Source organism: Antechinus flavipes, chromosome 4 (genome assembly GCF_016432865.1).
Source record: "Antechinus flavipes isolate AdamAnt ecotype Samford, QLD, Australia chromosome 4, AdamAnt_v2, whole genome shotgun sequence".
In the NCBI taxonomy this organism is placed as follows: domain Eukaryota; kingdom Metazoa; phylum Chordata; class Mammalia; order Dasyuromorphia; family Dasyuridae; genus Antechinus; species Antechinus flavipes.
In genome coordinates this window covers 42,266,702-42,289,442 of record NC_067401.1, presented here as the reverse complement: position 1 = coordinate 42,289,442, position 22,741 = coordinate 42,266,702, and the positions used below count along the sequence as shown (strand labels likewise).

General features: G+C 36.1%; 1 protein-coding gene across 1 annotated transcript; it reads left to right on the top strand.

Annotated features, from left to right (window-relative positions):
- The first annotated feature begins 310 nt into the window (after window positions 1-310).
- LOC127561243 (olfactory receptor 5V1-like) lies at window positions 311-21,626 on the top strand. The gene is made up of 3 exons (XM_051996538.1): window positions 311-352; window positions 7,166-7,265; window positions 20,662-21,626. The coding sequence occupies exons 1-3, from the start codon at window positions 311-313 to the stop codon at window positions 21,624-21,626; spliced, it is 1,107 nt and encodes a 368-aa protein (XP_051852498.1).
- The last annotated feature ends 1,115 nt before the right edge of the window (window positions 21,627-22,741 follow it).

Sequence of the window (22,741 nt, the reverse complement as noted above, 5' to 3'; positions counted from 1 at the left end):
CTGTGTGTGTCTAAAATTTCACAAAACTAGAGCATCTCAAAGGTGGTAGGCACTCTAGAAATCATATCAGTCAACCTATTCTGATTCTGATTCACCTCTATTAATAGAGCTAATATTAATGACTAATACTTAAATAGAACTTCAAGGCTTCAATTCTTACAACAACACTCCGACTTAGGTGTTTAGAATTTATTTTACAGAGTAAGAAACTGAGGCTAGAGTTGTGACTTGCACAGGATGATACCGCCAACAAGCATTTGAGGCAGGATTTGAAGTCACATCTCACTGATTTCAGGTGAAGCACTCAACCATGTCCTTCTGCTTTTACATCCTTGAGAAGTTGGCTTTCAAGGTACGCTTGAGCACAATATCCATTATGCTAAATTAACTCTTTGGTTCTCAATTTGTGGGTTGTGTTTATGTAGTTAAAAAATAATCTCTCACTCTTTGTTCTTAGCATTAGATCATTGTACTCTCCTCTTCCATCAAGTGTCCCACCTAAAGACAAACTAATGATGCACTAGAAAGCATAATATGGTCTTCTTCTCATTCTCTGAAAAATGGAGACTAGAGCATTAGGGAAAGGAGAATATAATTCTTTGTTCCTGAAGAGAAGTAAATATTATTTTCACTAGATAATCTTATTGAACCCCACTCTTAGCTATAAACACCTGGAGTTCCTGAAACTTCTGGAGCTAATCTTCTAGGCTCTTCATCAACTCACTAAATTATCCAAGAGGGCAGCAGGAGACCACCTTCGTGACATTCTTGATAGAATTGTTAGGTTGCTCAGGGGAAACTTTCCCTAAAAATCCAAAGGAAAGTTCAAGTCATTCATATTTCAAATACATTGAATAACATTTCATAGCTTTTATTATTGATTTGAACTCTCCTGATAGATATTCTGTAGAAGAATACCAGCAACTAGCCTGCAAATATTCTCTCTCTGTACAAACTCTCAAAACTAATACTTTAACACAACTACTCCCTAATTTCATATAAAAATATATGCTCCCAGTCAACTGTCTCTCCACCCTTACTTACTAAACTTGAAATAACCAGACTATCTTTCAGCTGTCCCAAAGCCACAAATAGGATCTGCCTACTTCCATCAAGGAGTTCTAATTATTCATTCCCTTTTGTAATTATTGCCTATAACAGTAAGATAAGATAGGAAATCTTCTTGTTTAATGTCAGTGTCTATATTTTCTTCCCAACAGCAATTTAACAACAAATTCAACAACAAGTAAGTCGGCTGGTATTTATTAAGTATGCCAGACACCATGTGAAGTGCTGGGAATACATAACAAGAAAAAAGAGAGATAATCCCAGTCCTGATGGAACTTACATTCCAATAAGAGAAGACAACATAAATAAAGAGAAGCCAATTTTCTTTGGGTTCTCTCTTTGGATTCTTGTCAAGTGTGTGTTGGGCCCATCTCATAAATACAAATCCCTGAAATACGGATAAAAACCCTAAGTGAATATTAATTTCTTTATTGTATTTATAACACATGCTTTAAAGTTTGGAAACTGGCTTGTGAGAGATAAGAATTAAATTGTGTACTTGGACCTTGGACAGACTTAATGATGTCTTTGCCTTTTGGGCTATCTGCTTACTCCTTGTGTTCCTGACCTGTAAAAGACCTCCAAAGGAGTCCCATTACTAAGAGTTATGGGCATATTGATAAGTAAATATTCTTTCCTTAAAAAAAGTTTGTTTTTATCATTCCTCAACCTTTAGCTATCTAGAATATACAAAAATACAAAAGCATAGAAACTTTGTATACTCGATAATTAAAATGCTCTAGAGTCCAAAGTGAGATTTTTAAAATCAAAGAAATAGATTTTTATTTTGGAAATCAGGTCTGTTAAATTGTAAAGGGCTGTTTTTTGTCCTTCATTCTCGAAGGGGACCATGACATTGGGAAAGAGATGTCATGACTTGTAAGTGAATTGGATTAAAGTGAGGAAGGGCTGTACAAAGTCACCAGCCTCACTTTCTGCTCCAGAGTCATCTGGGTCCAGTGGCAAGATATATATCAGGACAACTGGAGATAGCTTCGGAGAACCTGGATTGTCAAATTTATTGATTGTCCTTGACTAATACTGGAGGTCACTATTGATGAGCAGATCTAAAGATGTATCACAGATCTGGGAGGCTCATTGGAAGCAGTTGTATGCCAGGATGTCTTTCTGCATCATCATTGTTCCTAGCCAGTCATTCTGTAGCTCTTAATAAACCTCTTAGTGACATCAGTTTTGTGTATTAACTCTTTAATTTCATCTAATATGGTCCCTGACATCACAAAATCACCTACTTTGAAAGCTTTTGCAACTAATTAGTAAGAAAAGGAACAGTAGAGCCTGATCACCTCACTTTGTTCCAGTGAGCACTTTGATTGTTGATAATACACAATTATATTCTAGGTTCTGTGCTAGATACTGGTGGTACAAAAAATAAAAGAAAACAATCCATATACTCAAAATTTACATTCTATTGTAAGTTGACAAGTAAATAATATGTAATTTGAGGAGGGAGAGAGCAATGACTAAAAGGATAAAGAGTATCACAGAGGAGATGATCCTTAAAGTATAGCACATGCCCTAAAAAGAGGAGTCAGGTACCCAGAACAGATCCACTTTGTCTGCCTCTCAGGGTTATAGAGCTACTTCTGATAGTTTAGTGTTGCACTTCTAAATCTGTGTTCCACTTGAGCCGCGATCAGTGTGTTTTTCATCATGATTGTTAGGTAATATATTTAATCAGTCAGATCAAATTAGCTTTTAGAAAGGGGAATTTAATAAAATGGTAGAGTAAGAACATTTGGAACTAAAAATTCCCCTAAAAGTCTGTTTCTAGTCCCTTGGCTTAGAAGAATTATGTCACAAGGTATTAAAAGAAGTGCCAGGTATAATTATTAAGCCACTGTATGATATTGGAAAAATTTATGAAAAATATAAGAGTTTCTCAGGATTTGAGGAGGGCAAATGTCATAATTAAAAAAAAATTAAGATAATAGATTCTGCCAGTTAGAGGCCATTGGATTTGGTTTCTATAACTTGGGAAATTATAAAATTGATCATTAAAGAGACTATCAGTGAACATTTGGTAAAGAAAATGGGAGTTCCAAACTTCATAATTTGATTTGAGCTTTCATATTTATGCCAAAATTCATTTTCCATTCCTTTCTGTAAATAAAATGCTCATAGCCTACTTGAAAACATTTTTAGACACAGATTTCAGTAGTTTTTATTCAACATAAATTCTTTTTGTATTTCTTTTAGACATCAAATTGTTCACCTGTAAGAAAGCTGATATCTTATATCTTTTGACAGTTGATTTGATTATTTTCATGTATGTAACCATTCTTTTTTGGGTATCTTTCAGTATTCAAATCCTCCTTATAAAAGAGTGGATAAGATAATACCTAACATTTGGATAAAGACTTTTCCAATTAGCAAAAAATGGAGTACAATGACCATATACTGAATGGCAGACCTAAGAGCCAAAGATCTTGATAAGTTAGCATATCAGTTTGAATTTAATGACATACAATTTGATGGAGATAAATGTAAAGTCTTATATTTAAGCTGGAAAACTAACTTCAGAAGTATAAAATGGAAGAAGTATGGTTAGATAACAATTCTTTTTAATGAAGTTTTGGTAAATTGCAAGCTCAAAATGAGTCAGCAATATAACATGACAGCCAACATATCTAAGGCAATTTTTGTCTGAATAAGAAGCATATTGTTGTTCAATAATTTCAACCACATCAAACATACTGGAGTGTTTTATTATTTTCTTTATTGGCTCATTTTACAGATGAGGAAACTGAGGCAAATAGGGCTGAGTCACTTGCCCAGAGTCACATAGCTTGTAAGTTTCTGAGGCCAGATTTGAACTCAGAAAATGAGTCTTCCTGAAGCTTTGGTACTGTATCCACTGTACCACCTAACTGTCAAGAGACACATAGCTCCCAGAAATAATGAGATAATCATCTGGTTATATCCCATATAGTTAGATGAGTATAATCAGTTTTGAATGCCACAGTTGATGAAGGAAAATGGTAATCTGGAGACTATCCAGAGATAATTGACTAGGATAGCAAAGAGTCTTGAGATCATGTCACAGAAGATGATGTTGGAGAAGAGAGGGTTCAGAGAAGGACATGATAATTAAGAATCTGAAAGACCTTCTTTTGAAAGAGGAATTAGATATTTGTTTTCCCTATGGGGCCAAATCTAGAGGAATTCGAGGAGGGGTGGAGAGGTGGCAAAGAAGCAAATTTAGAATGGATATCAGGACAAACTTCCTTTTTATATCCTTTCTTCTCTTTATTTGTTTGTTTGTTTTTAACACATTGCTTTATGAATTATGTTGGGAGAGAAAAATCAGAGCAAAATGGAAAAACCATGGCAGACATTAAAAAGAAAAAAAAAGAAGTGAATATAACATGTGTTGATTTGCATTCAGTCTCCTTAGTTCTTTTTCTGGATGCAGATGGCATTTTCTGTCCAAAATCTATTGGGATTATTTTGGATCACTGAACCACTGCGAAGAACCAAATCTTTCATAGTTGATCATCACACATTCTTGCTATTATTGTGTACAATGTATTCCTATCTCTGCTTGTTTCACTCAGCATCAGTTTGTATAAATCTTTCCAGGCCTTTCTAAAGTCAATTGTTAATCATTTTTATAGAATAATAATATTCTATTACCTTTATATATCACAACTTGTTCAATCATTCACAAATAGATGGATATCCACTCCTTTTCCAATTTTTGCTACCACAAAAAGAGTTGCTACAAACATTTTTTCACGTGTGGGTACTCTTCCCTCCTTTATAATTTCCTTGGGATACAGTAATGACACTGCTGGGTCAAAGAGTATACACAGTTTTATAGCCCTTTGGGCATAGTTCCCTATTACTCTCCAGAATGGTTGGGTCATTAGGACAAACTTCCTAATAGTTGTAACTATCTAAAAGTGAAATATTCTCAATCACATGAGATAGTACACAACTTCATTTTGAAAATCTTCCAACAGAAGTTAGATGATTATTTTTCTAGTAGTTACAATAGGAATCCCTTTTTGGGAAGGAGGTAAACTAGATGGCTGTTAGGGTTTCTTCCAACTCTAAAATTCTATGAACGTCTATAGAAGTTGCTGTCAGAAAGAGTGAATTTTCAAAGAAATATGTGTTGAGAGGATAAAAAATTATTTACTTCTGTTTAGACATGGTGGGCATTAGACTTCCTTCAAAGTCTAACTCAAATGTCATTCAATCTATGAAGGTAATTCTGATCCTTCATTTAATTTCTATAGTAGTTGTGTCAGTTATCATATGATATTTTAATATTTACTGAGTATATATTTTTCTCTCTCTCATTTTCCTTCTCTCTCTTTTTCTTCTCTTTTCTTTCTTCTCTTCATCCTCTTTCCTTTTTCTCCCTTTCTCATTATCTCTCTCCTTTTCTCTTTGCCTTCTTCTCTTTCCTCTCTCTCCTTTTCTATCTCCCTCTTTGCTTCTCCTTCTCTCCTTTTTTCTCTCTCTTCTTTCCCCTTTTGTCCATTTCTCCCTCTCCTTTTTCTCCTGCTCTGTCTCTGCCTGTTTCTATATCTTTCTGTCTCTCTCCATATATATGTACACACACATTTATATACGTTAATTGAATGAGATGAGTGACAAGAATTCATACATTTAAGAACATTCCTCATCTTTCTGATTAGAGTTCTTTTCTCCAGACTAAACATGTCCAGTCCCTTCAACCCTTCCTAATATGACCTAGTTTTTGAACCCTTCTCCATTTTGATTATTTTCCTGTAACTTCCAGTCAAAAACATCATATCTGGGTTTCCATTTTTATTATCTCTTAAAATGAGGGATTTGGAAGAACTGATATGTAAGACTCTTCCCAGCTCTTTGGATTCTATACTCTATTTGCTGTACTAATTCATCAGTGTGCCTCTTACAGTATATTCAAAATGGGCCCCAATACTCTAGATATGGTCTAATGATTGCAAAATGGAGTGAAACTGTGGCCATGGAGAGTAAAAGGAGGGTAATCAGTCTACCTTAGATGGCTTCCTTCATAGAGCCATGAGGTTAGAGTGCTATCATGTATAGTCAGTCATAACAATTTTCAAGTGGCTCTGAAGAGCTCAATAGTGAGTAGATGAGGTCCAAATTGTCTCCTTTTCAATCCTTCTTCCACATTTTTGGTTCAATTTGAGAGATCTCTCAGCTTTGGTGAGATGTTTTAAAAAGTGTCCTGTTGGACAATTGGAAATAAACATGGTACAGCCTTATATATACACACATATGAATATACATGTGTATATATGTGTGATTATAGATAGCTATGTATACATGTGTTATAGATATCTACATGTATGCACATGTGGACATGTGAGTATAATATGTATATGTAGTTAATAAATTTATAGCTATACATATGTATGCATATATTCATGCATGTACATATGTTTGTATCCATGCTTAATTGTAGCCTTCTTGGTAGGGAGGAAGAAAGGGGAAAAATTATTAAGTAAAAAGGGCACAGAAGAGAACAAAATAAAACCTATAAGGAAACAAAAATGAACGGCTCTGACCATAATGTGTTGAATTTATTATACAGGCTTTCTTTAAATAAAAATTTATTGTTTTATGTTTTGAATCCTCTCTGATATTCTACTATACATATGGTAATATTTTTCCTTCTTTTGTATTTAAGTGTAAAATAAAAAAGATAAAAATAATAAGAATAAAATAAAATATATGATCATAAAATGTGTCCTGTTATAGAGTCCATTGAGTCCAAGTATTGATCAAATGTTCATGTGTGTACTTGTTTTACTATTCTCAAGTTAATCCAGCCATGCTATAATTTCATGTTGTTGATTCAGATCGAACTCTCACACTAGAATCCATTTCCCACAAGGGGATGTGGTTTAAAACATTCCTTTTTATTTTTTTTCTATCTGTTGATCAGTCAATCAGTCAGGCAGCTATTTGGTATAATGGACAGAGCACTGGACATGGAATCAGGAAGATCTGCATTAAAATTCTGCATCAAATTCTTATTGGCTGTGTCACCCTGGGCAATATTAATTAAAGAGTTTTTGCTAGCTTTTGCTAGCTGCCTGTCTATTTGTAGGTGTCAGTAACCCTTACGTTGATCTACAAGTGTGGAAGTACACTACAAGTGTCTTTGTTAGAAAGAGATAACATAGAAGATACAATTCAGAAGATAACCAGTAGCGTCCTCAGGGATTCACATAGAATAGGGTATCAGAGAGACAACCCCGGATCATGTATCATCAAAAGACACTGGTGGCTCTTTAAGGGACTTGTTGCGGTTGTTTACTCATTGTTCAGTCCTCTCTGACTCTTCATGACCTTTTTTGGGCTTTTCTTGGCAAGTATAATGGAGTATTTATATAATTTATATATTTTTATAATTATATTTATATAATATAATTATTATAATTTATATATTATTATAATTTTTATTTATTTATATTTATATACTATAAATTATATATATAAATTATATATTATGTAATATTATAATTATATAATATATATTTATATAATGAGTATAATGTATGAGTCTCTTGCTCTCTCTCATTTTCCTTCTCTCTCTTTTTCTTCTCTTTTCTTTCTTCTCTTCATCCTCTTTCCTTTTTCTCCCTTTCTCATTATCTCTCTCCTTTTCTCTTTGCCTTCTTCTCTTTCCTCTCTCTCCTTTTCTATCTCCCTCTTTGCTTCTCCTTCTCTCCTTTTTTCTCTCTCTTCTTTCCCCTTTTGTCCATTTCTCCCTCTCCTTTTTATCCTGCTCTGTCTCTGCCTGTTTCTATATCTTTCTGTCTCTCTCCATATATATGTACACACTGAGGCAAACATGGTCACAGAGCTAGTAAGTATCAGAGATTGGATTTGAATTCAGGACTTTCTCTAAGCCTTCTCCTCTGAGCCACCTAGATACTTCCTTCATGGGAGTAAATAACGACAAAAGCCTGAATTTTGCAGACCAAAGGTGTTCCATGTGGGTTCCCTAGCCATATATGTTTCCTACTTGTGTGCTCCTTGGATTTGCCTTTCTCACTGGTTCTGGTAACTTATTGTAGACTACTGGGAAATTCTTTCTTGTTACTCATTTTGCTATACTGTATAATTAATTTTTTTTGCTTTGAAATAATGTAGCATCTGGTTGCTTGGTAAAAGAAACACACGGGAGCCCACAAACTGTGGATTTTGAGTCTATGTTAATTGAAACTCACAATTTGCTGTGAACCTGGAATATATTCAAATACAGGAGAGAAACACAGGTGCTTTATTTGTATGTATTAGATATCGTACTAGAGCACAAGTGCATTGGGATTTGGGCTCTTCCATCTGCTGGGTGCAACATGTTTCCTAAAGGAAGGTTTTTAGAAGTTAAGTTGGGTGTCTTCCATCTGGAGAGATAGTCTATGGCTTCCTGCTGCCACTCCATAGCCAGCTTTAGCATAGTTCCTCACACAGAATAGGAATTTAGTAAATGTTTATTGGATTGTATTGTAATCTCTTACTGAGTACATTGTTTCCTAAAGAAAGACTGCTCGGGACTGGATTAGACATCTTCCGGGACTGGATTAGACATCTTCCATTTGCTCTTTAGTAACTACTTCTATGCATAGCAGCACAGGGCAACTAACACCTTTTGCTACAATCTTATCCCTCAACTTCCATGTGAAGAACCTCCAGTGCAAGGAACAGTCCCCCTCTTTGACTTTAAGGCTTCCTTATTCTGCTATGTCTCTCCTGGAGGATAGAAAAGAGGCATCTTCCACTCATAATAAATATTTTCGTATTTGGTCATACCTGTCATCTCCCAGTGACTTTGAACTCCTATTGATCATCATTCAAACTCTATTCAGTAGATACTACCTGATTCCTCATTCCTATTCTCAAGTCTCCTGCCCCAACATTTTATCCTAATTCCATTTTGCTCTTTTAATGTGCCCTCTGAAATACCTGTTTCATAGGCAACAAACTTTCCTTCATTTTCAATCTTTTGGTCTCCCACTCAATCCACTGACTAGCATTTGCTCAAACCTAGTTTCTCCATGATAACATAGCCTCCCTATCTTTTCTCATACTAGTTACTTTTACTCATTCCCTTAAACTTAGTGATTGAGGCAGATGAGTTAGGAATGCTCTTTGCTCCCCTTTGCCTCATTTCCTCAGTTACTAAGGAATCTCTTTATCCTCTGAGCTTCATGAGATTCAAATCTATCACCCAATCAAAGTCTTGGTAGCTGTTATCTATAGATTCCCAGGTCACTTCCTTGCTTTCCTTAATTAGTTCCATAATTGGTTCACAATTTTTCTTTCCTCTCCAACTTCTATCCTCATTCTAGAGGACTTTAACATACATATTGATTTTCCCTTAAATGTCCTAACCACTGAGATCCTCAGCCTATTCACTTCCCATGACCTAAGACACTCAACCTTAGTCCACTCAACACACAAAGATTTTCATATCCATGATCGTTCCATCATCCACAAATGTATCATCTCTATAATCAAGAATTCTGAAATCCCCTGACCAGAATATATTGGTTTTTTACCTCTTCCTTTGCCTTCTCTCATGAAACTTTAGCCATCATCCACACTATAACCTCCAATCCTTGACCTTTCAGTTTTCTCCCAGACCATCTTTCCTACATTAGTCACTCTCTAATCTTCTTGATTGTCTCTCTTGAATTCCTAGACCTTTTATCACATCTTCGATCACATCTGTCCAAACCTCAGGCTTGCGTTACCTCCAATATTTGTTGAGCATACACATGAGCTGAAATTAGAGAAAATTACTCAACCATTCTGACTGGATCTACTCAAAATTTATGTTACATAACCTCAGTGGGGCCCTCACTGCTGCTCAGCAATCCTACTATATCTCCCTTATCAACTCACCATCTCTCTGTTTCCTCCAAATCTTTTTTATCCATCTTCATATCTCCTATGCTCCTCAACCCCCACTCTCTCAGCTGAGAACCTTGACTCATTGAGACCATTCACCATCAGCTTTCTGGTCTCTTTTGTACTTTGTATCCTGTCACTCCGGTGCCATTTGCCTTTTTTTTTTCTCTTTCACCCATTTCGTATGATGAAATGACCTCATTCCTTACCAAGGCTAACATTTGTACCCTTCTAAGAGACCCTATTCTATCTTATCTCCTCCAACAGATTGCCTCCTCTGTCATCTCCACTATTTATCTTATTTTCAGTCTTTCTCTCATTTGGCCCCTTCCTTACTACCTACAAACATGTCTCCTCATCCTGAAAAAACTTTCACTCAATAAATTTTCCATTCCCTCTATTTTATTATATCAGTTCTGTCCTTTGTAGCTAAGCTTGTTGTACTCTAAAACAGATGCCTCTACTTTTTTTCCCATTCTTTTCTTACCCCTTTAAAATCAGGCTTTCCACATAATCATTCCATTGAAACTGCTCTGTTCAAAATTACCAATGATTTCTTAATGGCCAAATTCAATGATCTTTTCTTAATCCTCATTCTCCTTGACCTCTTTCTACTCTTTTTACTATAGACTGATACTCTCTTTTCCAAAACTCATTTCCCCCCTAGGTTTTCCCTATAGAGAATATAGTCTGCTTAAAGTCTCTAGGGCTTAGCCAAATTAATAGGAAATCAACTTGTTTATAACTTGGAAGTCTCTAGGCTGCTGTCCCTTATTGCACACAGCTGGAACCCCTCAGATGAGGCAAGAAGTTGGAGCAAGGAGAGGAAGGATGAGTGGAAAGGCTATGTTACTCCATTGTAGGTACAGGGGCAGAAGCTGTGAGAGACTGGCTCCCCTCCTGGTCTCACATTAAGGCAAATTTTTATTTTTGCTCATGAAATTATTTTCCATCCAAAAGGCCACACTTTCCCCACTGTTTTACATTCTGTTAATTCACTCTTTGTTTTGTTTTTTTTTTTTAAGAAAAAATTTACTAAGAAAGAGGTAAGTGAAATTTGGTTAATCAATATGAAGTTCTTAATTTTTATCATTTAATTTTTTATTCTAAGGATTGTATGGACAAAATAATGTCCTTATCATATGCGAAACTTAGGAATGATTAGAATCATGGTTTCTTCATAGCAAAGTCTATGTAAGGACAAAATGTGCAGTAGATTTATTTTTTTTAAAAACCAACTAAGCTTATAATTTGTTTGATTGTTGGCCAGACAGTCAGATAATGACTGTCTAGAACTTTTTACTTTTCATGGGGATTTTTGGCAACATGAGCATAGCCTTAGTCCTTAAATTGTCATTGTGTTTCTTTACTTTAAAAAGATGTTTCTTCTTTGTTGGAACCACAGAGAAATGGAATCAGCCCATTTCTTTGAACCTATGGTCAGAGTTTGTCCTTGGAGAAATTCTTTCTACATATTGCTGTGGAGGTGGGAGAACTTTTCTTTTGTTTCTCTAAGAAAAGCATTTTCTTGCCCTAGTGACTTGGGGAAGCACATCTTTTAATTCAACTCAACTCATATTTTTAAGCCTCAACAGTGTGCTGAGCACCATCTTAGGTGAAAGGAGAATGGGAGAGAGATGCAGAGCTTAAGTAAGAAATTTCCTGCCCTATACTGGTGATTATAGTCTAACAGAGGGACAAAACATATTTTAGAAAACTTATTTTTGCAGTAATAAATGAATGCCCTGAAGACATACAGAACAAATAACTTTGAGAGTTCCTAGGCAGGAAGGGCAATAGCATTTGGGGGATCAAGGAAGCTAATGGAGTAGGAAACATTTTAACGGGGTTTTAAAGCATAGGAAGAAACTAAACAGGCTGAGAAGCAATAGGCAAATTTAGGACTAGGTAATCCTGTGAACAAATCTAAATATGCATTTCAGTGCAGGACACAGTTAGTGGGAGGGTAAGAAAGAAAGGAATAATAGGAGAATACTAAAAAAAATTAGGCTGTTACCATATTGTGTAGAGCTTTGAATGTGAGACAAAAGCCATGAAATTTTACTCAGTGAGCAATAGAAAGGCACTAAAGATTTTGAGTCGGAGGGAAACATGACTGGATCTACACATAAGGAATATTAATCACTTATGAAGGAGAGAGCAGAGAAAGCAAGATCTGTTTAATGGTTTTTGAGTTTTGTCTGCTTCTCTGTGACCCCATGAAAAGCCTGGGATTTTCTGGTCAAAGAAAATGGATTGTTTTACCATTTCCTTTTCTAGTTTGCTTCATAGATGAGGAAACTGAGGCAAACAGGATTAAGTGCCTTGTCCACAGTCACACAGTTAATCAGTGTCTGAGGTCAAATTTGAACTTTAGACTTCCAGGTGGGCACCCTGTTCACTGTACCATCTAACCGTTCCAAGATCTGTCCAGGGATTTTGGTCCATTTTAGAGGTGTGATAGTGGGGGAAAAAAAAAAGGGATAGATGGGAGATATTTCCAAGGAGGAATTGACAGGATTTTCTTTCCCAGCAAAACTTGAAGGGGAGAGCAAGGCTAAACAAATCCAGCTCCTGGTTACAATTCTCTTTAAATTGTCTTTTAGAAAAAAAATCGTTCCATGAAGCTAGCAGCTTTAAAAAAGTGTTTAAATATGGAAAATGCTTATTGCATGTCTCCTAGTCTGCTTCCATAAACAAGCTTTCACCAAGAGCTGAATATTAAACTCTCTGAGCTTTGGACCCAGATGGACAGATCTTCAAGGATATGAATGAGGATATTCTATTATTTTCCTGACCTTTCAAAAAGAAAAAGTGACAATTTTTAAGAAAACAATATGTGGCCCAGAGATGATCTTTAAAAAGAGAACTAGACCTTGAAAAGAGAACATTAAAGAGCCCAAGAAATATCAGAAATTGAGAGAGCCTTAGAAATCATCCTAGTTCTAAGGACAATTGGGTGATATAATAGATGAGAACATTGGCCCTGTAGTTGAGGGGACCTGAGTTCAAATATGGCTTCAAACATTTGAATTTACTAGCTGTAACCTTAGACAAGTCACTTGACCTGAAAAAAAAAAAAAAAAGAAGGAAACTAAGAGAGGCAGAGATCAGGAGGAAGTACATTCTAGAACTGCCAAGACACAAGAAACAACATTTGGAATGTCCTGGGTGAAGAAAGCTCCATATAGTATAGGAAGGGAAGTAATGTGTAATAAAGGGTAGAAAGTTAGTTTGAAGTTAAGCAATGAAGGGATTTAAATGCAAGGCAAGGGAGGGTACATCTGGTCCTAGAACAAGGGTTCTTAACCTAGGCTTCGTGAACTTATTTTTAAATCTTATTGCTAAGGGGAAAATATATATATAGAGAGAATAGCACCAAAGACTAAGCCTTAGGAATATTCATATTAAGAAATCTGGAAGATCTTAGAAGTCTTTGAAAGATAAAGGGGGTTATTTATCCTTTCTTATCCAACAGGAGTAAGGACATCATGAGAAATGGTTAGAGAAATGAAAGGATTGGGAAGAACTCCATCAAATGGAGTGATCCACTGTGGTCAAATATAAATGTTTCTGGCATTTAAAACTCTGCATCATCTGGCCCTTTTCTACCTTTCTAGTCTCCTTGCTCTTTACTCCCTTCCACATATTCTGTGATTCAGTTACTTTCCTTTCCTTCAACACCTTACCCCACCTCAGGTCTCCATACCTTAGAGCTGGCTGATCCCCAGGTTTGGAATACTCTGTCCCCTCACTGGGAGAGCCTCCTGCTTTTCCAGGCTCCCTTTAAGAGACATCTCAAATCCCACCTTCCCTAGAAGGTCTTTCCTAGTCCTGTTCCCCAATTGTTAATATCTTCCCTTTCCTTTGTATCCTCTATTACACTTGTAGGTACCCAGTTATTTAAATGTTGTGTCTCCTCTGTTAGAATGTATCCTCTCTGAAGGCAGGGGTTATGTTCCCTCTATTCCTGTTTAGCACAATGCCTAGAGCATAATTAATATAAATGTTAATTGACTGTCAAAAGCAGCAAAGAGATTAAAGAGGATGAGACCATTATATTTGACAAGAAGGAGGCCATTGGTGACTTTTTTGAGAATAGTTTCAGTAGAGAGATGGGGGAAAATCCCCGATTGCAGAGGTTTGAGGAGAGAGAATATTGTGAGTCACTTAATAGCAGGGTGAGCCTGACCAAGTCAACTAATCTGTCTCAGTTTCCTCATCTAGTAGTAGTAGTAAAAGTCAGTAAAAAGTAGCAAAAGGCCTGGATTCAAGTCTTATATTTGACTCATATGGGTGGTTACCATAAGCAAGTCAATTTTTCATTATTCCAGGCAACTTTTACAACTAAAAATTACAAATAAATCACCCAATTTCATTGGTGGAAGGAGTTTCCATATTAGGAATTTTTTAAACTAATGAAGTTTAAAATCTGTCCCACAAAACAGACCACTGAGCTCAGTGTTAGAGGATTCATTATTATCATTTTATTTTATTTATTCATCTATCTTATCTATCATCCTATCTATCTATTTATATATCTATTGATTAATTCATCTATCTATCTATCTATCTATTCATTCATTTATTTTGCTGAGGCAATTGGGGTTAAGTGACTTGCCCAGAATCACTCAGCTAGGAAGCGTTAAGTATCTGAGGTCAATTTTGAACTCAGGTTCTCCTAATATCAGGGCTAGTGCTCTATTCACTGTGCAACTTAGCTGCCCCTATTGTCATTTTATTAATGAGAAGATTGAGATTCCCCGAAATTGAGCTTTAAGCTCATGGTCACACAGATGACAAGTAGGGTTCAAACTTGGGTCTCTGAACTCTGGTTCAGCCCTTTTCCTATCATACTGCCTGCAATTACATATATGGAAGTTGATTGAAAGATTGAGACAGAGGAATGGATTGGAGGTATTAGAGGCAAGTCTTGGCTGTGTGACAAAGTGCCACTTTGCTGCCCCTGAATTCCTATAGCATAGTGTAAATTGTCTGAAAGCTAACTTAAACCAATAGGATATTTGCCTGGTTCATAGGATGATAGTCTTGGGCTGAAAGGGACCTCAGAGACCATCTGGCTCATAGCTCTCATTTTTCATATGAGAAAACTGAAGACTGGGGAATTTAAATGATTTGTTCAAGGTCATACAGGCCAGAAGGGTCAAAGGTAGAATTTGATAAAATCTTGATCCTCACAGAGCTGAGTCTATACTCTTTCAATCTTATTTAATCCAATTGTTGCATTCATAGATTTGAGTAATATATTTTATAAAATGGTGTAAGTATTTAAAAATTTAAATCAATAATAAATCATAGAAATATAGAATGAAAAGAGACCCCCTATTCACTCTCTACCTGAAGTTTGAATCCTGTATATGCGATCCTTGCTGAGAGGTAATCTTGCCTCTGCTGAGAGATCTCTAGTGCCAAAGAACTGGCTGTCTGCTGGTGCATCCCATTCCCCTTTTAAATCATTCTCTTTTCTTAGCTGACTATGCAGAACACTACCTTCCTGGAAATCTCACCCAATGGTAAACTCCATTCCCCAGAGCCAAGTAGAATGAATCTTTTGCATGACAATCTTTCAAATACATTCTTGGAAGACAAGATGTCATGTTGCTTCTTTAAGATGAAGCTATCTGGTTCCTTCATACAGTTTCCATTTGGCATGATTTCAGATATATTTATCAGCCTGGTTCTCCTCCTTTGAATGAACTTCAGAAGGGACATAGTATAATAGACTCTTGAATCAGCATCTGAGTTGGGTTCTGGTCCCTGTTGCCACTTGTTAACTTTTGTCAAATTCTATATAGACAGCTATGTAGTGCCATGCATAGCATACTAGTCATGGAGTCAGGAAGACATTAATTCAAATTCCATCCCAGACACACTGGGCAAGTTGCTTAAATTCTATTTGTCTGTATCCTCATCTGTAAAATGGGAATGATAATAGTAGCACCAATGTCAAAGGGCCATTATGAGGATAAAATGTGACATTAAAGCACAATATAAATGCTAACTGTTATCATTAGTAAGTCATTTTGCTCCTTTATTTCCTTTTCAGTTCCTTCATCTATCAAATGAGGGGGTTAGACTAATTGATCTCTAAGTTGGATCCTTTCCAGATTCAAATCTATATTCTTCTGATCCTTTCTAAAATCTCATATTCAGTACTGAACAAAATGCTTAGATGTTTCACCAGGGTAGAAAAGAGGGGGACTCTTATTTCTCTGGTAAAAAGATGAAACTGAGCTATAATTAACCAATTGATCAATTATTAAACACTTATTAAGTCCTACTAAGCATCAGGCATTGTGTTAGAGAATATAGATATATATATTTGGATATATATCTATAGATGTGTGTATATGTATGTATGTATATATATATATATATATATATATAATATATATATATATATATATACACAATGTGTATGAAGAGAACAGTAGTTCAATTCAAGGCAGTTAGGAGTTGGGGATGATCAAAAAAATCTTCATATAGAAGATGTTACTTGCACTGGGTTCTGAAAAAAGAAAATTCTATAGGGCAGAAATGAGGGAAAGATGCAGGATCAACTCTAAAAATGAACTCCTGGCAGACAACAATGCTCTACTATGGCATTACCATTAAGTACTCTCTTGCCAACTGAACATTGGGCAGGGTAGACCAAAAATCATATTTTTTATGTCAGTCTCCTTGCTTCTATATCTTCATACCATCCAAAGAGGTTACTATTTTTAGTATTTTGAGAACCACCTTGATAATTACAGCACAGCTGCTGTCCTGTCAATTCTCTTTTAACCCTCTTTACTTGATTTCTTGGACTCTTATTTCAGCTCCAAATGGGATGAAAACCAATTTGTTTTTAGGAGTGGATGATCCAATCTGAACAATGGACACAGGTCAGCCCTCTTTAACAATTCTGATAGATCTGTCTAATGTTTGGGTTTGCAGTAATCAGTTGTGATTAATCATTCTTTATTCCATTCTTTCCAGTCCAAAGATCATTCTTCTTGACAAAAAGAAAAACAAAATGAGCATCTCTGTCTTCTTTTTTTCTCTTCTCTCTTAAAGTTGTTCTCTTTAGCTGTGATAATTGGGTCTCTTCTCTAATTTCTCTTATTTCCAAATGTACCTTAAAAAAGTATATTTTTGTATCAAGTTTTCCATGCCAGTTTGAACACCTTTTGAACACTGTAATCTTGACACTGTTAAAAGATATTTTTATTGACATCTTTTGCTTACACATCTGACATTTCCTCAGCTAGCTTACTCTTTAACCCCTCATAGACAACTCCCTATAGTACCTAATACCCCTTGTAATAGAGAATTTTATAAGTTATATATAATATCGTATAATATATAATTATAAAAATTAAATAAAATTATATTATATAATTATGTAAATATTATATAAAGGAAAGAAAAAAATAACCAAACCAACCAGGCCTGATATTCAAAGCATTATTTCGTTACCATGGATCCTTAGTTCTTCAAAGAAGTTTCTTTGAGGCCAAGTTTGGTTATCATAATTCCATAACATTTGGTTTCAATTGGTTATCATAATTCTATAACATTAATTTCAATTATTTTGCCATGGAGTGTAGGATGTGTGTATGGAAGACTAGAACCTCCAGTATGAGAACTACCAAGTCCTTTTCAAGGCTGCTCATCCACCTTTGGTGTCCACTTGATTCTATCAACATTCACCTGTAGTTCCAAGAAGCTGTAGCATGTATGCATGGTGACCATGCTCTGGTAAATCATTCTGGCAGAGAGGCTTAACCAAGGGTACCATATGACCTTCAGTTACTTGAGGAGAGTGTCTACCACAGGCAGGTAAAGACTTCTTCCTGTGAAATGAGTTGATGATAATAATTTATTCCAGTGAACATGAAGGTAATTGAAACAGATGCTGTAGGTTGCTTAGTTAGGCATGTAAGAAACCAGTCATCCACTGTATCCCAAGCTGCCGCCAGTCATCCTGAATTTTGTTTTGTCACTGAACTTTATTGTCACTGGAATGGAAGAGAGAGTGAGACCAAGATCTTTGTGTAATTCTGCTTTACTTAAATCCAATTTGTGTACAAATCAAAAGACATCACCCAGAGTACTTCACTATTTTTTACCTCAAAGATCATCATCATGAATGTCCCAAAAGATAGCAAGTTTAGAATTCTTTGTGATTTTAAGACAAGAGGAGGTAGAGACTGTCAAATGTGTCAGAGAATTCTTGGGAGGATGGAGTCAGAACAGCAACAGCAATAGTCGCTGAAGACCTGTGTGTCTCATGAATTTCTCACAAACGCTGTCTTCATTTACCTAAATACAATAAAACTTCAGGGATTCACTTCTTAGCAAACATTGACATTTAATAGACTATGTTGCTGTAAGGAGAAAAGATAGTATATTAGAGTGTTGAAGGCAGTGTATGGCACAGAGTGCTGGACTGATCATAGACTTATCCTTTTGAAACTAAATAGTCTCATTCCACAAAAGCAGCAGCTCTAAGGCAAAATGACTACCAGAAGACGTATTGTCATCAGATTAAGGGATTTCTCTGAGCAGGAACAGTTCATTGCTAACTTGGAAGGAAAGCTGAGTCAACACATGCTTGAAAACAATGGAGCAGAAGTGAGCAGCTTTCAGAAATTGGTGTAGAGCACTGCATTTATTCATCTGGGACAGAACATTCACAAATATCAAGATTGCTTTGACAAAAATGATGGTAAAATTCAGAAGCTGGTAAATGAAAAATAAGAACACAGGATTTGCCTCCAGGATAGTTCTTTCGTTTTTAAGAAAGCAATGTTTAACATCATCTAAAGTAAAGTACAAGATAAGCTTAGAAAGATACAGGATTCTTGGGTCAGTAAGAAGGCAGACAAAATTTAGTTTTATTCTGATTGTAATAATCCAAAGTACTTTTATGATGCCCTGAAGAGTATTAATGGACCAAAGATCTATGGGGCATCTCACAACCTCAGTACTGATGGAGTCAAATTCCTTAGTGATAAGGAAATGACATGTTTTTTGCAATGTTGTCAGAAACCTTCAGTGGGGACAAAAATGGCATTAAGGTCAACTACTATCCTGGTGGTATATTGTTTTATCTGAAAAGACTACAAGCCAAGATTAAAGTTGAGAGAGAGGCAGTTCATGAATTTTTGAGATGCAACAGAGTATGGATCCATTCTTTGATGCTTATATTAATTTTGACCTAACAATCAACACCAGGAAAATCTCATCCAGCTCATCCACCATTCATAGGGAAATGGGTATAGCATTTAGTTATAGCAAATGGAGAAATTTTGTATGCTATGAATAGGTTCATTTACCTTGGTAAGGGATGTAATTTCTAGGAATGTACACATAGCTGACAAGATTGATGCACCCACTGCCAGAGCTAGCTCAGGATTTGGGAGGCTCTAAAGGAAAGTGTGGAAGAGAAAAGCTATAAACTGCCTAACAAACTAAAGGTCCCAGAGCCTTTGTCATGATAGCATTATTGAATACTTGTTAAGCCTTTGCAAAATATAAGCACCGTGACAGGACACTGAATTACTTCTATGTGAATTGTTTTAGGAAGATTCTGAAGATCACCTGGCAAGATAAGGTACTGGACTCTGGATGTCCTTTCTTAAACTAAACTGCCAAGTATCCAAACTCTGCTATAGAGAACATAACTCTGATAGGTGGGCCATTTGTTCAAATGCCAAATGTACTTTTGCCTACAAGACTATTTGATGGAGAAGTTCTAAGAACACAATCACTGACATAGTATTCAAAGGAAGGTATACTCTCAAGGTCTCTATGATGTACTTTGGAATTGATTGTGTGACATGGAAGGCAATGACAAAAGATCACCCAGTATAGTGCATTAAAGAAGATATTGTGTTCTATGGATGAAGCAGAATTCCAGTAGCTCAAAAATAATTTGAGATGTGCAAATTTAGAAACATCTCCACTCCAAATGTTCATAGGAACTATTTGTACTTGACCTGTGGTAGAGCCTTCTGAGCTTGTATTAGTCTGATCATCTACAGTTGGACACACTATACCTTAATTCCAACATAGTGATGTCTCCAAGAATAAAGGTCAATCAATTATGGTTTTCTTTCCATTGCTACTTCTGTAGACATTATGAATATTGTTTTCCTATCTCTGCTTACTTCACTTGGATTCAGCTCATATAAGTCTTTCTATACTTCTTTCTATTCATCATATATACAATAATTTATTTAGATCTTCCTTAATTGATTGGCATCTTTTTATATATTTATTTTTCTTTGCTTGCCTTTGTTTCAATAGTCTATTCCTTCATTTAAAAAAGGAATAGCTTGAAGTAGTGCCTTTGCACCTATCCACAACATTCTCTTTTGATGGCCCTTTCTTTTCTTTATTATCAGAAATTAATGTTTTGTGTCTTTAGTATAATTAGTCAGATAAGGAAACTAGATGTTCTCTGAGGTCCAGTATAGAACTTAGAATCTCAGTTTCTTCATTGTGTACTTTGTCCTAAAGGGGTCATGGAAAGGAGAAAGAATGAACTTAATTTTGTCAAATCTACTAATGGCTGTTACTATGGCTAGAGTGGGAACAGTTTTCACCTTGTGAACTCTTCTTGTATTTAGTCTGTTTCTATTGTCCAATTGTTGTGTCTCCTACTTTTCTTTTCAGCCACTCAGGAATTCAAAGAAAGGAAAAACCAAACAACTGTCATGGAATTCATCTTCCTGGGATTTTCAAACCACCCTGACCTTCAGGGATTGTTTTTTCTCTTGTTTTTAATTATTTACTTGATAACTATCCTAGGAAATACTCTCATATTAGCTGCAATTAAGATCAACCCTGTCCTTCACACCCCTATGTATTATTTCCTCAGTAATTTGTCTTTCCTGGACATCTGCTACACGTCCACCACTGTCCCCATTATTCTAGTAAACTTTTTCCGAGAAAAGAAGACCATTTCCTATGAAGGTTGCCTGGCCCAGATCTTTTTCCTTGTTACTTTTGCAGGCTGTGAGTGTGTCCTGTTGGCTGTTATGGCTTATGATAGATTTGTAGCCATTTGCCATCCATTACGCTACCCAGTCCTTATGAGCAAGAGAGTCTGTGCCTATTTAGCAGCTGGGACTTGGTTGTACAGTATAGTGAATTCTCTGATGCACACAGGGCTCACAGCAACTCTCAGTTTGTGTGGTCCCAACCAGATCAGCCATTTTCTCTGTGATATCCCTCTGCTCCTGAAGCTCTCCTGCTCAGATACTTCAGCCAATGAGGTTGCACTTTATGTATCCAGTGCCACCTTTGGTCTGAGTCCCTGCCTGTTCACTGCTGTCTCCTATATCCTCATTATCTCTGCCATTCTGAAGATCCAGTCTGCTCAAGGGCGGCAGAAAGCCTTCTCCACCTGTGCCTCTCATCTCACTGTGGTGGTCATCTACTATGGAACCATCAACTTCAACTATGACCGGCCCAGCTCAGGCTACTCCCTGGATGTGGACATCCTGGCCTCTGTTTTGTTCTGTATTGTTACCCCCATGTTAAACCCCATCATCTATAGCCTGAGAAACAAGGATGTCAAGGATACCCTGAAGAAATTATTTGAAGGGTTTGTGTCATCCTGTGGTTCAACTGTTTAGATCAGTCTCCTAACCTATGGTGGGAATAAAAGTGAGGTTATAAATTAGGTCATCAGAAAGAAAAGAAATAATACATGTAATACTGTCACATGTGCTTCACTAGATTTTCTGTCACTATATTTAAATTTTTTTATTATCAAGTTATTAAACACTATGCACTGGTATCCTTATTAACCACTTCAGTGATTTTCCCAGGTCTGCCATAATCTCTAAAACACTGGCTTGTTTCTTTTAAATACAGATGACATTACAAATACTCCATATATGAACATTAATTTGATCAGTGTACTCTTTTCCATAAAGTTTCTGGGGATAGCTAGGAAGCTTGACCTGGCTTAGCAAATAGATTAAATATGTATATAAACCTTGCCAATGATAGCTCAGTGAGCCAAGGACAGAGAAGAGATCAAAAGCTGACCCTGGAAAGGAAGGAAGTTGTTTCATAATGCTGTCCATTAGATCATGCTTAATATTATATGTCCTACCTATCCCCTGTATTCCAATCTTTGCTCACATTGTTGCCTTTGCCTGGACTGTCTTTCTTCTGCCTCTTTCCCAATTCAGTTCCTATCCAGAATTTAAAACCCAGCTGAAAAGTTATATGTTCCATGAAAACTTCTCTCATCTCCCTCCCCCCTCCGGCAGTAAATAATTATCTTTGCTTCTTGAACTTCATAGAGTATTTTCTTTTTCATCACTTCAATTTACTTAATGTATCATATCTTACTGCATTTTACTTAGTATAATTAGTGCAATCATTTGGTTGATGGGAGTGATAGGAGGGGAGAGTAGGGCAAAGCCAAGTCCACCAGCTCTACTCAGCCACTATCAATTTTGCTCCCTGAATCATTTACAAGAAGCACAATTGGCATCATGATATTAGAAAAGATCTGATAGCTCTTTCTGCGATGGTGAAGAATTGGAAACCAAGCAGTTACTCATTAACTGGGGAATAGCTAAACAAGTTGCAGCATAGGATTGTGATGGAGTACTATTGTGCTGTGGTAAATGATGAAGGGGGTAATATCAGAGGACATGGCAAGACATATATGAACGATGAAAAATGAATTGAGATGAACCAGTAGATCACAGTAACAGCAATATTGTTATAATGA